The sequence below is a fragment of the Camelus bactrianus genome, chromosome X, assembly GCF_048773025.1.
Source record: "Camelus bactrianus isolate YW-2024 breed Bactrian camel chromosome X, ASM4877302v1, whole genome shotgun sequence".
Taxonomy (NCBI): domain Eukaryota; kingdom Metazoa; phylum Chordata; class Mammalia; order Artiodactyla; family Camelidae; genus Camelus; species Camelus bactrianus.
In genome coordinates, this window is record NC_133575.1 from 68,953,409 (window position 1) to 68,971,006 (window position 17,598).

Consider the following 17,598-nt stretch of genomic DNA (forward strand, 5'->3'; position numbering starts at 1 on the left):
TGCCTCTGCTATCTTTCTCAATTGTTTTTTGTTCCTTATTATCTTCCCACAACAGTAGCAAACTAGCAAAAACAATTTAATGCCTTTTAAAAGTGTTTTGTGGTTACACCCATTGCAGTCTATTATGTTGAGTCCCTTTTCACTATATTCCAAAAACAACTATCATCACAACTTCTTAGCACTTTGACTCCATACAATTAAAAATGGAAACTATGGAGCTAGTCAAAAGGTAGTTCTTACTACTCGGTTGATGAAATGATAAAAGGAGAAAATATGTTGAAGAGAGAGGCAGAAAAATCCAGTTTAAAACACCTGTGTATTATTAAGGGTGGAAAATAAAAGCTCACTTATTCCCCCTCTTTAATACTGCTAACTACAAGGAAAGCTGAATAAAGTTCAGTAAGTTTCTAAAATTATTTACATTCTGAAAGGATATGAGAGATGTTATCTTAGCTATAACGTTGGTAAAGTTTTGTAAGGATATGAAAGCATGGATTTCACTTTATGAATAACAGCCTCTAAAGAACAGGAGCACAGGAAAGGAAATACCTTGATTTCAAAGAATCAAAAGGTCGACAAGGAGTCTTACAACAACTTTACTACAGTGATCTAACCACCATGTCAGGTGTGGAAAAGACCATGCCTTTTCTCTGTAATGTACCTTGCCTAGACATTTTGCTTATTACGAGTTTTTATAGTGCGTTTAGGGGCACCTGACAAGCAGGAAAGGAGGAATCTTGAGCTACTCTTCAGGAGGTCGAGCGCTAATCACTGAACCATCAAAGCCCACCGAGGAGGGAAGAAAATGCAATATTAAAGAGCGCAAGCCCTCGCTCTTATCTCATATTCTGGAATGACTTGTCTTGAGTCATACAGGAACTTTTCCTATCAATTTTAGCCAAGGATGGGACAAGGAAATCCTGAAACTAAGGGATAGGGACACAGAAAGCCGAGTCTGTTCCAGGGCAGTGGCGGAAGTGCTGTAAAATGAGGCGTCCGTCCGCCACCCCCAAACCAAGTCGCCGCCTGTGTCCCAAGTGTACACAGGCTCACTGCGCCTGCTGAATGTCAGTGCGTAGGAGTGGGTGTGCAACCTGCAACTGTGATTTCAGTGCGATATTGGACGCTGGTTCCTCAGTGCGCTAGATTAGGGACAACTTACACCAAGCGCGCTAGGTGGGCTAGAGAAAGGGTAACTGTTTACTTCTGAACTCACTGGACTCTTTCTCTGGGAAGATGGGCGAAGCAATCTCTTAGCCCCCCCGCAGAGTTTCGGCGCAATGTGCAAATCGAATTGGAGCTGCGACTTCCCTTTCCTCTATTGAACCCGGGTGCAGGGTGGCAGCAGGTTGGGGCGAAGCAGTCTGGAATCCCCCTTTGTGTTCCCATCGCGACACTCTCGGGGCACGGAGGGGAGGAGTTCGCATCCTAGGCCACTTTGAGAGCTCTGCGTAATCATTGGACGTTCTCTCCTCAGACAACCAGGCTTGAAGCGGAGGCACCACACCGCCCCCTTCTCGGGCTCCATCCCCATTCACCGGCTGGCCCTGAACAGCCTCAGGTAGTCGGGAGGCCGGCCAGGGAGTCTCCACCTCCTCGCGGGCGGCAGCCATTCGGCGCGCTCGGGAGCAGAGGGGGTGGGACCCATTGGCTGAGGGGCGCTGCCAGTCTCCGGAGGGGGTGTGTTGGGGGTGGGGTCTCGGGCCGCCGCGGGTCGGGGCCGCTCACTGTTTGCTGGGTGGTGCGTGAGCGTGAGCGTGAGCGTGAGCCCAGCTACTGGAGACTTGCGAACAGTTCGGAGCGAGCGAGAGCGCGCCAGAGAGAGCGAGCGAGCGAGAGAGAGTGAGGGAGCGAGGAGGAGGGGACCTAGAGGAGACAGGGCGAGAAGGCGAAGGCCTGAGGACCAACGAATTGAGACCGAATGACCATGGCTGTCTCTGCACCTCCAGTGATCTCTGCAACTTCCAGCGGCGCAGGCGTCCCGGGGGGCTTGTTTCGGGCCGAACCCCTGTACTCGACTCCTGGAGAGCCTCCTCGTCTCACTCCCAATATGATCAACAGTTTCATGGCCAGTAACCACAGCGGCAGCGCCGGGGGTGGAGGGGTCGGTAGTGCCAGCGGAGGCAGCGGCAACACCAACACCAACACCAACGAGTGCAGGATGGTCGACATGCATGGGGTGAAGGTGGCTTCGTTCCTGATGGACGGCCAGGAACTGATCTGCCTGCCGCAAGTCTTTGATCTCTTTCTCAAGCACCTGGTGGGAGGGTTGCATACGGTGTACACCAAGCTGAAGAGACTGGACATATCCCCCGTGGTGTGTACTGTCGAGCAGGTCCGGATACTCCGCGGGCTGGGGGCCATCCAGCCTGGGGTGAACCGCTGCAAACTCATCACCAGGAAAGACTTTGAAACTTTGTTCACCGATTGCACCAATGCCAGGTAAGATATCGTTTCTTAGCTCGCTCTTCCCCCTTTGCCCTCTTCTGCATGTCTCATCATCCTCATCCAACTTTGTCTGTAAAGAGTGAGTCCTAACTAGCTTGCGCTACTCTTCATGCTGTAAGTCGGTGAGGAAAGAGGACTGAAAGGACTCATTAATTGCCTGTCCCTTCTAGTCCGAGCTCAGTGGCAGGGCTTGGGTCTAAGAAAGTCCCGCACAAACTTCAGTTTGCGGTCCTGTACTGAAACTTTCCAGCCTTTCGCCCATATCTTGCATGGCTTTCTGGCTGCTTGTGGTTATTTGTTAATTTCTCTATTTGGTTTTCTTTCCTGCTCTTTTGTGGCCGTACGGGTCGGATAGGGTTTCTGCAGGACACGGACACCAAGGGCTTTCTGGAGGAGAGGGCTGGCTGAGCTGTAAACTGGGCTCCTAAGCTGGCAATCCAGAACACAGCATTTGGGGGATGCAGAGGGTTGGAAGTCTAGAATCCATCCCAGAGGGTGATTCGTTCCCCATCCTGCGTGTTTGTTGTGAGAATGCGTAGAGTGTGTGGTGGTGGTGATGGTGGTGTGTGTTTATGTGTGTGTGTGTGTGTGAGACAGAGAGAGAGAGAGAGAGAGAGAGAGAGAGAGAGAGAGAGAGAGAGAGAGAGAGAGAGAGAGAGAGAGGGAGAACGAGAACGAGTGCTCATGCCTGCTGCGCAAAGCTTCCCCGTACACGATACAGGAAAGTCGATGGAGCCTGTTTTTAAAAAAAGATCGACAGATATCACTTTCCTGGGATCGTCCCTTTGGGTCATCTGCAGAGGGCAATGTGGGGCATGAACGCTTGGGCTGGGGGTTGTAGGATAAAAGTTGGTAGGTTTTCTAGAGAGGATGCTTTCAGGTCTTTCCCCCAGGCAAACAGTTGGAAGGATCCCATTCCCCCAAAGAGAGGATTCCTTAAATGATGATAGCCAGCTTCTCTGGTTGTAAGTGTACCTTCTTCATATCACAGCTTAGAAGTACATTATGGAACAATGTCCATTTGCATATGTCCACAAACAAATTGTATCCAGTGTTTCTGAGTTTAAAAAAAAGTAAACTACATTCAAGATGACTTGACTTTTTAAAGACCTGTGAATTAGTCTTCTTAGTGTTTATTCCATCTCCAGTCTGGTAGTATTTGCTAGGAAAGTACTCATTTGGTAGATGTAATTAGCATTTGAACCAAATCACCATCACCAGGTTAAAGGGGCAAAGGGTTTTGTTGTAAAACAGTACTGCTGTGGATCATTTTGCGAAAAACTTCAGCCGAGGTAGACTTTCTCACAATGCAACTTTAAATCCTAAGATATCTGGGTTTATGAACCAAAACCAACTCAGTTGTCATATCTGTTGTAAAATCCAAATTACTGTGTATAGTTGAAGTATACTGGGAACATGTGGACAAACTGTTGCTGACTGCTACAATAAGAATGCTACAGAACTTACAAGGGAACCTTTTGTTTTTCTTTTTCTTTTTCCTTTGAGCAGTGTTCTCCTGTGTTCTAGCAATTAAACAGAAATCTGTTCATGTGAGAACTACCTGATTCATGTCTGGGGCTTATAAACCTGGTTCATTAGATCAGATTTTTTTTTAAAGAAAGATAGATGACCTTAAAACACAAAAGATAATTACTCCCTCAATAAAATAAGCAATTATAGGTTTTAAGAGTAGAAAAGATATTTTGACCACAAAGCACTCTCCTAATACACAAACTCAGAGGGTCAGCAGGGACTTCAGATGAGGGCCATTTATTTGTTGTCATTTGAAAATACTCACATTTAAACAACTGCAGACCTGAAAACCTATCTTCTCTTCTCTTCCTCCTCCTCCCTCTCCTCTTTCCCTTCCCTCTCTCTTTTACAATGCCCCTTCTTAAAAAGAAACAATTATTACACATAGGAAATTCTTCCTTCTTTAATAATTAACATACACATCCTTGAGCAATATCTGACTTTCACTTAACAAAAGATTAGTATTTTAATGTGATTTTGATGCTTTACACTGTAAATAGAAACTTTTCTTTAATTAATTTTTATTAGAACTACTTACTGAAAGAAAAAAATAATAAATTACTTTGTATCCAGAGGCAGGTGTTCTTATACTATTTTTGGACTTTGTTATGCGATGTGTTTTTAGGTTATTTTTATTCAGTTAAGTTTTATTTACTCCTTATCACAGCATTTACAGTGCTAACTTTTGAGGGGGGGCTTAGATTGCTTTTATGTATGTGTGTGTATAAAGGTGATAGAGAAATGTTAAAAATGTAAGAAGAAATATATCTGCAATATGATGCATGTGCCTCCAATTGCATTTTTTCCTTGTGAGTATTTTATTACATGCATTTTCTATAATTGTGTTACAAGTGTTGCAATATATAATTGTAAAAATTTATGAAATATATTCTATGAATTCAATCCATGAATGAAGATGAGGAAAACTACTAGAAACACCACCTATACTGCAATTTCTAGATAGTAAACAAACCCTCACAATTGGTGGGAAAAAATCTCATTAATGGTAAAATAACATTAACAAGTTTTATTGTTGCAAAATGCCCTCATAATCACGTAGTTAAAAATTACAAAATATGACAATACTTATAATGGATTCTTTATGACTTTAGATAATGTTACTTACAGGGATGTGTACCTTAAATCATTCCCAACATCTGAGTGATTTTGTAAAATTGTAAAATTCGTATTGAAATAAACGTTATTTTTATGACTTTTCTATTCCGTGCAAAGAAACATGAGGGATGAAAATAAGAATGAGACCCGAGAGAGACAAGGTAGATGTGACACGGAGCCAGTAAGAGAAGAGAGATTTGGAATATGAGCAGAATGATGCCATGAGAGGCAGTGAAAGATGAATCAGGAGAGATGCCCAGTGAAGGTGAGCGATGTACCAGTGGAGACCTGGCTAAAGAGGATTGTCTTTCAGGATTCAGGACTTCCTAGCACTTTAAGCTAAAAGGGGGAAAAGTGCGAGGAAAAAGTCTATGTTCAATGAGTGGAAACTCTTACATACCATTCTTATTTGAAAAGAGTTCATCTTCATCTCCTGATGGATACATTTCCATAATGTATTGTTGAATGGAAGGGCTTTTTGTAATGGTGTCATTGGCAATTTTCTTTTCCTACATAATAAACATTTCTTCCCCTCTCTGTCAGATAACTGGGGAAGAGTACAAATCCTGACTGAGGGTATTTTAATTTGGAATGCTTCCTATACTTTTCCAGAACACACAAAATGGACCATTTTCAAATTGGTCATTTGCAAAGACCTTAAGGTGTTACCACTAAGTGGCATCTTGATTTGGCTCAGGGCACATTTTTATTAATGTGCACTGAAGGAAAATGAATGAGTAAAATACATACATGATTGTTTCTTTGACAGTACTGAAAGTCAGAAAATAACTCAATCAGTGCCTTAGATTAAGTATTTTTACTTCCTAAATTATCAAAATATTCAAAGTTGTCTTTTCAGAAAAGAAGTTGGAAAATAATACCTACCTCAGCTACTAGAGAATAAAAAGATGAAAACTCTTGACTATTTATTGTTCTGTTAAATAAGTCAAGCTTTACATCACTGCAGTTGCCAAAGGCTATACAAGTATTTTTCCCTGATGCCCTTTGACTTCAGAAATTAATAGTAAGAGAGGTTATTTTGAAGATGATTAAGAAAATGATGAACAAAAGACCAAACCAAATAGGAAAAATTGTCATCCTGTTGTAGATCTTTGTTTTTGCAGATAAAGCACTGTGATTTTTTTCCATTTCTTGTCCAAGAGAACTTGGAGTTTTTAATTTCAGAGCATGCAGGCAGATTCCGAAAACAAATGTCTAAAAATCTCACTTATGCCATGGATTTTCGTTACTAAATTCTTCACAGTTTAATGTGGCAGTAAAATATTAAATTAAAAATTGGTATTCAGTAAATGTGAAAGATCAGCCAACACACTTTAGTTCCTTTTTTATCTACCAATCTATATAAAAGTAACATTGTCAGATTTCATGATGGTGGTTAATTTCATTTGAGGACCAACTGATTAAATGTTATTCAGTCATTTACATGTAGTTAAATGGATGCTTAAAGAAACAAGAATGTATGATTAAGAAAACATTTTAGTGCGTTGGAAGACATGATTTAACATGACTTTTGCAACAGTTTAAAACTACTACTTTCCAATACTAAAAGTAGGATTATTTTAAGCATTCAATGAATTTGGCTTTGTATTCACACTTGATGAATATAGTTCATCATCCACAAAGAATAACAATTTACTTGGAAATTTGACGTTTTTTTCATAGTAAAGTTAGCAAAATCAAAATTTTGAAGAACTTGCATCACTTTCCTGGGCTAATATCTTGTCTGACTTACATTTTCAGAAATGATAAAAAAGGTTTTAGAAATTAATCTGGGCAGTAAATGCAGACATTTTAATTCATGGTATAATGAGGGGATAGTCATATTGTCTATTAAAAGCAGTCACATAATCAACAATGCACTGGCTTTTATTAGAGAATGATGTCAAGATTATAATTAAAGCAATCTAGTCATGTGCCAGCGCACAGAACTTCCAACGTGTACATTCATTTTAAACGCACACTTCCGCAAAACCAACAATTTTTGTGTTACTCTAATATTTTAGCTGGATTTCATATATGCCCCAAACACTCATTATTAGGTGATGGTTATTACAGTAAAGAAATGATGCATGGTATGACGGAGAATATTGTTGGATATTTATGTATGATATTACACTCCATGTGTAGTCCATGAATGCCAATAAATAATTAGGAAGTGATTGTCTTCAGACATAATGTTTCAGATGGTTTCACATAGAAAATCCCTAATACCTGTAGAAAATATCTAGTCTGAATTGTTTGATGCTTTCATAAGTGAACTTATTTTGTCTTAATGAAATCTCGAGATGTTTGAAAAGTGCTTCTAGCAGGCAAATGTAATTGTGAGAAACCCTAATCATAATATACTATGTTTCAGTTAGCAATCTGTATCTCCAGTGGCACTTTATCTGATGCATTTCAAGAAACAAATGATTTAGATTTATCCATTCCATACATTTCAAATATATATTAAAACTGCTCTAATTGACAAAAAAAACTGAAAATCTATATTTTTGGAGAAAGGAAATCAAACCTTTCCCCAAAAGCAAAACAATTAGGTATTAATGAAATTCTTGTTGCATATTCAAAAGGTCTTTGGTAGCATTTTTTTCCTCCTTTTCTTTCCTTTCACCATCTCAACCTGCAAAACTCTTCACTGTCACTTCAGATCACACAATTCTAAAAAGATAAAACAACATTTAAACACATTTGCTTTGGAAGGGAAATTGAGCATTTGCACCCAATAAGCCTGATTGTGGAACTGCATGCAAATTGTGTTTTGATTTATCTCTTTTACACTTTTTTCCATTTGAATTGATCTTGCATTAATTTCACCAAGCGGCTCTGTGAGGCTGCAGATGTTGCCCTGTGTTTAATAAATCAATGAGACAGATCTGAATGAATCACTTCAGATGGATTCTCTGCTCGGTTTGATGTCTAGATGTTATTCTTAGCTTGTTATCATGACAGATGCATTAATGTTCCCATACACTGCCAGCAATGTCAAAGAAATTGAAGCTTTTAAAGTGGCGGCATCCCTTTTTCCATTTTCTGCTAAAACGACTAAATTTATTTTATTTTTATTTAGGAATCAGAGAAAAATACCAAACCAATCATAAGTTTCTTCATGGGAAAGATCCTTAATTTTCGTGCTATATTAACTCTTCCAAAATGGTGGAAATCGATATATGAAAACCTAAATATAATGTAGCTGCTTAATAGTGCCTCACATTAATATTTAATCTTGGTAGGAAAAATGAGAATAAGTAATATTTGATTGGGACACATTGAAAGTGTCACTATAAATAGAATAATGCTGTATCCAAATTGATTACAGAAGGGTGTTAGTTTTTAAATCCTTACTAATAAGCTTCTTGTTGGCTTAATGCAGCTGCAATGTACTCTTACCAAGGGATTTAGAACTCCTTCAGGATTTAATATTTCTTTTTAGTACGAAGGAGACAGTCTGTCCATTGTGTGTACTCATCATTTCCTCACTCTGCGATTCTGAAAATAGTAGAAAAGTTTATTTCAATTCAGTGTATTTCAGCCATTTCTATTTTGGGTAATTATTCGTAAATCACAAATCAATCAGTAGCAATAAATGCCACTTTTATAATTTAATTTCTTAGATTATAGAAAAGCATACGCACAGCAAAAGGAACTCTGTTATAACTCTAGTGAAATTTAGTACCTACCTGCATTAAATATCATCAGTATCAATACTTTATGTCCTTTAACCCATGGCATCATTGCCTTAGTTTTAGGAGAGAAACAATTCTATCAATTGTTGCAAAGTATTTTGAGTTTAGTGTTGTCAGTGTTAGAACTTTTTAGTTAATTTCTGATGCTTGAAAATCCAAATTGAAGAAGGATATTTAGTTTTTCTCTTGTTCAACTTTCTGAAGAATATATATAAAAAAAACAGCTTTCAGAGGTAGTTCCTCTTTGCAGGTCTTTACAGTATTCTCTCATCATAATTTTATTGTTAACTTTATTAGAATAGGAAAAACAGGAAACATGGTTAACTGATACTCTTGAGGTCTCAAATTCTTCAGGAAAATTTTTATCTCCAGTGTTAGGCTAATCTTGGAAGCTTAGGGTACATGCTATGATCTACAGTATAGTTTAAAGAGAAGTTTATAATGAAGTTCAGTAAGTTATGGACAAATTTGTTGCATAAAAGAAAACATTGGATTTGTAATAATAATTTCTAAGGGTCATTTTTAACTTCAGTAATATTCATTGTAAAACTTCATTAAGCCTGATATCACGTACATTTTAGGCACCTAATTCACATGTGTTAATTAAGTACAGTCATGGACACACACACACATTTATTCCTCTCATCAGAATTCTTTGCACAAATTGCTGTGCCTTAAAAAAAGCTAAGAAGTAGTTACATAAGATATACAGATATTAGAAAGACCCTAATTCTCAAATTTTAATTCCATTATAAAACCATTTGTAATCATGCCATAAAATTTTCACAAATATATGTATATATGTATATAAATATATCAAAATCTATTATATGAAATTAGAATGTTTAAATGAAATAGATCTGTAAAGATAGCATGACTTGATAGTTTCTTTTCAGTGAAAACCCACAGGAGAAGTTCTCATATTACAAATAAGCAAGAATTAATAAAGAAAACAAGCCTACTACCGTAAAATGATTCTCAGCTATTTAGATTTATACTACTTGATATCAGCACTAACCCTGGTGGCAGCTGACTTTTGATCTTTTTTCAAAGAGTGAATGCGTGTTGATCACAAATGAGTTGGTGTAAGAAGAGGGTTTTCCTCCCTTCTATCTATAGTTTGTGAATGGAAAGACAAATACTTCAGTATAACTATTTACTTTTTTCCTGGATAATCTCAAAAGCCATCCGACTGCAACACAAATTTGCAGAAAGTATCCCCCTCATCCGTTTAAAGGAATAGCTTAGTTCTTTCAGGTGTAATTAATTTTGAAGAGTAACATTTCCTTTCATCTAGGACCCCTGAGGTTGAAACTACTCATATGCATGTATTACACTGACCCATTACAATTATTTAGTTTATTAGAGCAAATTGTGGTGAAAATTTTGTAATTATACTACTGGAAAAAATATATAGTACAGGAAAGTTTAAAAAATAATGAACCACAGTATTTTTATTGCTATATAACCTTTTTATTTTTAAACTAGTTGACTGCTTAATAGTGTATAATGTAGGACGTATGTTAAGGTATAAAACATTCAATTGCAATTGTGTCCAACGATCTTATCAGGTTGCTGGCAACTGCTAGCTGGTAACAGCATTTAGGCTACATTTAGTCTATTTGCTATTTATGTGATGGGTTAAAAAGAAAAAAGTAATATTGATCTGTCTCCGGATTAAAGTTTGAAATGGGCAACAGCCTGAACACAAAAGGCTTTTTTTTTTTATGATTTCTCAGCTTGCCATTGATCTCCTAGTTTTATTGCATTCATTATTTATTAAAAGAATTTGCAAGCTAAACATAACGTTAAGCTAGTTTGCACACAGGGACCGCACTTAGGAAATTGAATGGAAATTGCATTAGAGATGAACATCTGTGCTATTTTTCCACTCATGTGTTTATGGGTTTGTGTAAAAAGGTGTATTGGATTAACAGTTATAACCATTATAGCTTACAGCAATATGTTAGATTCTGAGCTTTCAGTTATTTTGGAAGAAGTCTGTCTCTCACTTGTTTGTCTAAGAAGCATAGTAATATCGTCACCAACAATATTTTGATGAATTTATTTTGTTACATTTGTTAATGTGTTATCTACATTGTGCATCAGTTGTGAGATACCCGGCTATATTGAAGTAAAAAAAATTTTAAATGCATACTTAATTATCTTATAAGACTATGCTATCTCTTAATGGCTTTTGATAGTAGGGTATATCAGTGTGATTTACATAATATCAATTTTAAGAATGTTGAGATTAATGCCATATTACAGCACACCAAATTCATGGAAATGATATCAAATTTTTAATGTGACTATCCATAAAATGTTATAATATATGTATGTTAGACCTTGATACTTCTGAAAGGATAATAAACATTCAGACACTGAAGACTTGCTCTATATAACACAACAGACAATAGGGTGGGATGCTTTATGATATGGCTCCCCTCCTGAGTTCAATCCAAGGAAGTTTAATTACAAAAATTCCCAAGGAGCTCACCTGAAATAGTTCTCCAGAGGGTATAAGTTAGCCCCTAGTGAATACCCTTTTTGCAATATTATCTTTAATCTGTAGACATTTGGAAAACTCCTATCTACTTCATTATTGAAATTTAAATAAATAAAACAAAAACCTCACAATAATTTTGGTCTCTCATGATTAGATGTGTCATAACAGTGTCTGTATGTGTGTATCTGTGTGTGCTTGCGTGTATGTGTCTGTGTGAGTGTGTGTGTCTGTGTGTGTGTGTGTGTAGAGTGTACTCTGGGGTGCCAGGCAATATTCTAGGTGCTGTGAAGAGAGTGAACAAAAGAGTGAATTATTGAGATATAAGATGCAATAGTTTTGTTTTTTGAATCTAGAGAATTACTTATATCATAACTAAAATACACATTAAGAGGAGCTTGGAATAAAATATTTCCACTTAAGAATGGCTGTAGTTAATTAACCTTAGTATTGTTTCCCTGACATATATTTGTTGCAAGGGATATGCATCCTTAAAAATTCATAAAATTAGTCATTCTATGAGACATATGTTTTTGTAGTAGAATTTGCAACTGTGGATTAGAAAAACATTTTTTTTCCTCATGTAAGAAAGCTGACTTTTCATTTATGTTAGACTTTTAAATAGATCCTCAAGCTTAGAGTTTGATATGTTCTGCATGTCGTCCTATACAAAATTAGGTGCCAAAAATTAAAAGAGATGAGAAAAATGTTATTTGTTTTTATTTGTTCAGAATACCTTGACCCTTACATGTATTATATTTAAAGGTAAATAACTCTGGAAAATAAGATTACTTGCAAACATGTATAATTAAATGTTTATTGTTAATGTTAAGCTTGCTGCTTTGAAAATAGCCTGTGAACTGATAAACTTCTAAATTTATTTTGTAAAAGAAACTTTATGGGCACCCTCTAGGTTTTTATCTGAGGAAGACAAAAGGGGAATTCATTCATAGAAATTTTCTGCATAGTACATTTTATGCATAGTACATAATTTGGGGGTCCAATTTTATAAGCCAATTATAAATTCAGTTTGCACGCACACATATACATGTGTGTATGTATATATAATACATATATATTTTCAGTTCAACTAATTTTTCACTTCATTTCAACAAATATTTAATAAGTTCCTGCTGTCAGTCTGTATAAGGCTACTTATGAAGGGGAAAGTGGTGATCTTAAAAACTATCCAAATTCTTCTTTGTCTCATCTCCAGATTACCTAGGTAGAGTTTTACTGTTATGTGGTTAACTCTTAGCTAACCTACATTAATGCAGAGAACAGTAAATGATGTATACAGTTCAAAGTTGTGGAAAATGAAAATAACATTAAATAGGCTTTGCAGTACATCATACAATGTTTATGGTACATTTACCTGTCTAAATATATTTTGCTTATTCTGCTAGTAAATTGTATTTACATTTTACAAGTATTCACTGTTGGGAAGGAGAGATAGCCCAGAAACATGCTAAGGTTGAATTGAAGCTGAAATTAAATGCTCTGTGCAGAAAACATGTGAAGTGAACAGAGCATAAGCAGACATAGAGCTTATACATCCTAGCTAACAGCTGTGTACTGGCTCATGTTAGTTAGTGCTTAACTAAATTAGTATATTTTGCTTGAATTCATTCTTCTGTTGTCTATGGAAAGATTTATCCGCTTAATGGACACAGTACTCATTACAGCTGTTAGCAGATCAAAACCTGGCAAACTACGTGAGTCCAGTTGTTGACTTTAACATGCTTTCCTGTGCTTAGGACCCATGAATAACCATCTTCCAGAAGTTAAATAAACATCTGTTGACACCAGAGGAATCATGGCCTTTGGGGTTAAAACACATTATAGGAGTATAGCACTAAATCAGATTTTTGTGAAGTATTTCTGCTCTAGGATTGGAATAATTATTCGATATTGAATTCCTAGTTTCCCCAAATGGAACATTATAGTCTTCATGCTGATCATGTCCTGCAAGAGTGGTCATTTTGATGATGGTCACATGCTGAACATCGTGATCTCTGAAGAGAGTAGTTCCTTTCTTACATTTGCAGTTGTTTTGGGTTGCTCCTTGTCATACTAGAAGACTGACAGATTTTTGTTATTTTAGGGACATGTTCTTTTTCGTGAGGTTGTATGGTATTTATCTAATCCCTAGTCTGCCAGAGTCGAAAGCTTTTCTTATTCTTTGCAGTTTAGTCCCATAGAATTGAATGACTGCTCATTGTGTCCCCCCTCCCAGGAGGAATTTCAGTTTTTAAATGTAAATACAACTCAAGAAATTTCTCTTTTTAGATCTTTTTCTGTATTAGTGGGAAAAATGTAAAAGTGCCTATCCAAGAAAGGGCAATGGAGCTCAATAATTGAAAGTTTTCTGTCCAGTTAGGAAGGCTCTTGATTTTAAAGGTGGGAGGACTGTAATTTGGGTCATGTTAGCATAGATGTAGTTCCATTTAGGCGTGGACAAAGAAAGGAAGCTGAAGAAGGGGGAAGAAAACTTGATGAGAAAATATTTCTCATGGCAATATTGAATGGACCAGAACCTAGCTGATACGTATGAGGTAGGCAGTGCAGTGTGGACTGATGAAGGCCTTTCCACGGAGCTCTTCAATGAATTTTCTCTTTTAATTGCATTCATTTTATCTTAGTTTAAGCAGATTCTTGATCAGAAACAGAAAACATAAAAAAATATTAGCTGTAAGGAAAAACCAAAACACTAAAGGCAAAATGTGGCAATGTTACTCCACTTGAGGTGAGCTGATGCCATTTGAAACCATAACAGAACATGTGAATATGTGTTGTCACTAAAATAATATTTCTTTACTACACTAGTAAATGTTATATTAATTTCTAAAATATTTTATACAGTGTCCATTTACATTTCTTCAGTAAGTGTCCTAACTATTACTGCTCTGTTAGCCTGATTCTAGCTTGCTATAAGCACATTTTTGAAACACATGTTGAGTATGAATTTTTTAAAAAAGGTTACAGTTTGCCTTTAGGTATGTGTGTGAAGTTTTTATTGTATTCAATAGTAACTAAGTTTGCATTTTAGGGAGTAATTTGAACCACTGCATTCAAGATTGTTTAATGAACATTAAAATTTGAATTAAAGAACATCAAAGTGACATTTTTGTCATTTTTGTATTTAATAAGAGTAGTAAAGTTTAAATATTTCCTTCATGCCTTCTGCCTGAAAATATATCTGGAAGTTTAAAATTACTGGCTAGGTGTAACAGTAAAAACCTTTACACGTATATACTGGTTTATAGTTTATATAGTGCTTTCACATACGTTAGCTCATTGAATCAGATCCTTAGATAGTCTATTTTTTGAATTTTGTTGTGAAATTACCAAATTTCTAATAAACAGATGGCTGATCACTTTACAACATGGTACTTCTGGGGATCACTTAATCTCATTTAGACTTTTTTTCACTCAGTGCTAAATCAGCATCATCCATGGTTATAATGAAACTTAGCCTGCTTCTAGGGAATAATAGTACCTTATGTTTGTGCAGAAGTTCACAGGCTGCAAAGCTTGCTCATACACTATCTGCATTTATCCTCACAGCAACTACAAAGCCTGTCATCTGACTGGGAATTTAAGAGAGAAAATTGAAATGTAGGCAAGTAAAATGAATTGCTTAAGGCCATATAGTCTAGAAAAGGCAGAGACAGTCCTTGAATCTAACCTTCTGTTTTATCTTCTCTGGTACATTATGCTCTCTATGTAGTCTCTGAAGTGCTAAGTCTTTTTTTAAGTTTTAAAAAAATTTTTTTTGGGGGGGAGGTAATTAGTTTTACTTGTGTATTTATTTATTTAATTTTAATTTTTTCAACAGAGGTACTGGGGATTGAACCCAGGAACTCGTGCATGCTAAGCACTCACTCTAGCACTGAGCTATACCTTCCGCCTCGAAGTGCCAAGTCTTGATAGACAGACTTGAGCAAACAAGTTGTTAGGTGGTGGATTGTCTCAGATATTCAGGAAATTATGGAAAAACTAATTGTGGGAAATCAACAAACCAGGGGGTAAAAATAAGAACTATACAGGAGCTTTCCTAGGCTGTCTTGATGATGTCTTCAGAAATATAGTAACTGAACTCCCTTGGTGGAGACTGAATTCTGTATGCATGTACAGAAAGGTTTTGGGAACCAACAAAAACAGCATTTTGAATGGAAAAGTGAAAGGGATAATAATTCAAGAAAGTGTGTCAAGATGGCAGTAGTTCATCAAAGCATAATAATGAAAGAATTTATGAAACTGGGGATCTAGTTACTAAAAAATATGAATTGTCTCTTGTGTCCAAAATACTATGCTAGCATCTGTGGGTAACTTCAGAGAGCTTTAAATCTTATTGTAGAGACAAGGCATAAACACATAAAAAAGATTACTAGTTGTTCATTCATTCATCAAATAGCTATTGAGTGTCTCCTCTGTGTCAGGCACTCTTCTAGGTGCTTGGGATCTATTTGTTAAAAATAAACAAAGATCCCTACCCTTGAAAAGGGGTTTATATTCTAGGGTACAGTAGTGTGGCTAGAGGAAGACAATAAACAGTATACATAATAAAGAAGTCAGTTTTACTGTATGTTAGAAGGTGGTAAGTGCTATGGAAAATATAGAGCAAGTAGAAAGGCAAGTAAAGTTATGGGGGGGTGGGATTGGAGTTGGTTACAGTTTTAAATAGAATGGGTACTATAGGCCTCGATGAGAATGTGAGCCTTGTTCACAAACTTGAAAGAGAGGGGATTTAGCCAAGCCAAATCTGGGGAAAGTGTCTCAGGCTGAGAAAACAGTTTTGATACAGGAAAAAAAATGGGACACGAGAGGATGGCCACGTCCCAGATCTTGGTTGAGTCTCTGAGATGTGCCCCACAAAGTGCAGGTCCATGGCTTCCCACAGGAAAGAATTCAAGAGGGAGCCACAGTTGAGTAAAGGTAGATTTATTCAGAGAGATACATACTCCATAGACAAGAGTGTGGGCCATCTCAGAAGGCCAGAGAAAGGCCTAGGAGATACACACTCCATAGACAGAATGCAGCCATCTTACTCAGAAGGGAGAGCAGTGACCTCAGAGCATAGGGTTGGCTAGGAAAGTGAGATTGGCCACGAGGTGTGGGGGTTGTTAGTTTTTATGGGCTCGGTAACTTCCTATAGCTAACAAGTGGGAGGGTTATTCCAACTCCTTTGTGGAAGGGGCTGGGATTCTCAGGAACTGGGCCATCACCCACTTTTTGACCTTTTATGGTTAGCCTTGAAACTGTCCTGGCACCTGTGGGAGTACCATTTAGCATGCTATTGTATTTCAAAGAGCATATATTGAAGCTCAAGGTCCACTGGGATTTGAATCTTCCAGCATCTTGGTGCTAACTGCTGTGTCGTTCTTTTAATAGCTGTGCCCTCCCTGCTTCCCTCCTGTCTCAGTTTGACCAAAAGCCCTAAAGCAGGAGCATGCCTAGTAGTTGGAGGAACAGTGGGGAGGCTAGTTTGGCTGGAGTGGAGTGAGTGAGGGGAAGAGTAGTAAGAGCGAGATCATCATGGTCGTGTCTGCGGGGTGGGTCATATAAGGCCTTTGAGGCCATTTTGAGGACTTTGACTTGTACTCTGCATGAAATGGGGAGACGCAGAGTTTTGAGCAAGGCTATTACAGGTTTGCCTTAGGTTTCTAAAGGATCAATCTGGCTGCTATGTTGAGAAGAGGCAGAGTAGACCAAGGGTAGAAGCAGTTAGGATGCTACTGCAGTGAACAAGGAGAGTGATGGTGGTGACTAAGATCACTGTGGTACACTAGAGGTGGTAAGAATTGGTTGGATTCTGGATAAGTTTTGAAAATAAAACCAGTAGAACTTCTGGTTGGATGAGACACTGAGAGTGAGAGAAAGAAGAGTCACAGAAACCCTCAAGATTTTGGTCTGTGCAACTGGGAGGATGATTTTTCCATCCTTTGAGAAGGGGAAGGCTGTAGGTAGAGCAGGTCTGGGGAGAAAGTTCAGGGGTTTGGTGTTCTACATGTTAGTGTTGAGATATATTTTAGCCTTTTCATCAGATAGGTAGAGTAGTCATTGGATATATATACAAGTCTGGTGTTTGGGAGTAATATCTGAACAGGAAATATGCATTTTGGACAGGAGTGACTGTAAATAGAAAAAAGGAGGTCTCAAGGACTGAGTACTGGGTCTCACTGACATAAACAGATTAGGGAGAAGGGGAGGAATTAACAAAAGCCTGAGAAGGAGCAGTGAAGTAGGAGGAAAATCAAGAGAGAAAGGGTGTCCTGAAAGCTAAGCAAG

General features: G+C 37.5%; 1 protein-coding gene across 6 annotated transcripts in view; it reads left to right on the top strand.

Moving 5' to 3' along the window:
• The first annotated feature begins 1,704 nt into the window (after positions 1-1,704).
• DACH2 (dachshund family transcription factor 2) overlaps positions 1,705-17,598 on the top strand; it is a 501,910-nt gene continuing 486,016 nt past the window's right edge. For all 6 annotated transcript variants that reach the window (XM_045516973.2, XM_074358819.1, XM_074358816.1 and 3 more), the window contains exon 1: positions 1,705-2,442. In XM_045516973.2, the coding sequence (XP_045372929.1) occupies positions 1,922-2,442 (521 nt within the window). In that variant the 5' untranslated portion in view covers positions 1,705-1,921. The remainder of the gene's footprint in view (positions 2,443-17,598) is intronic.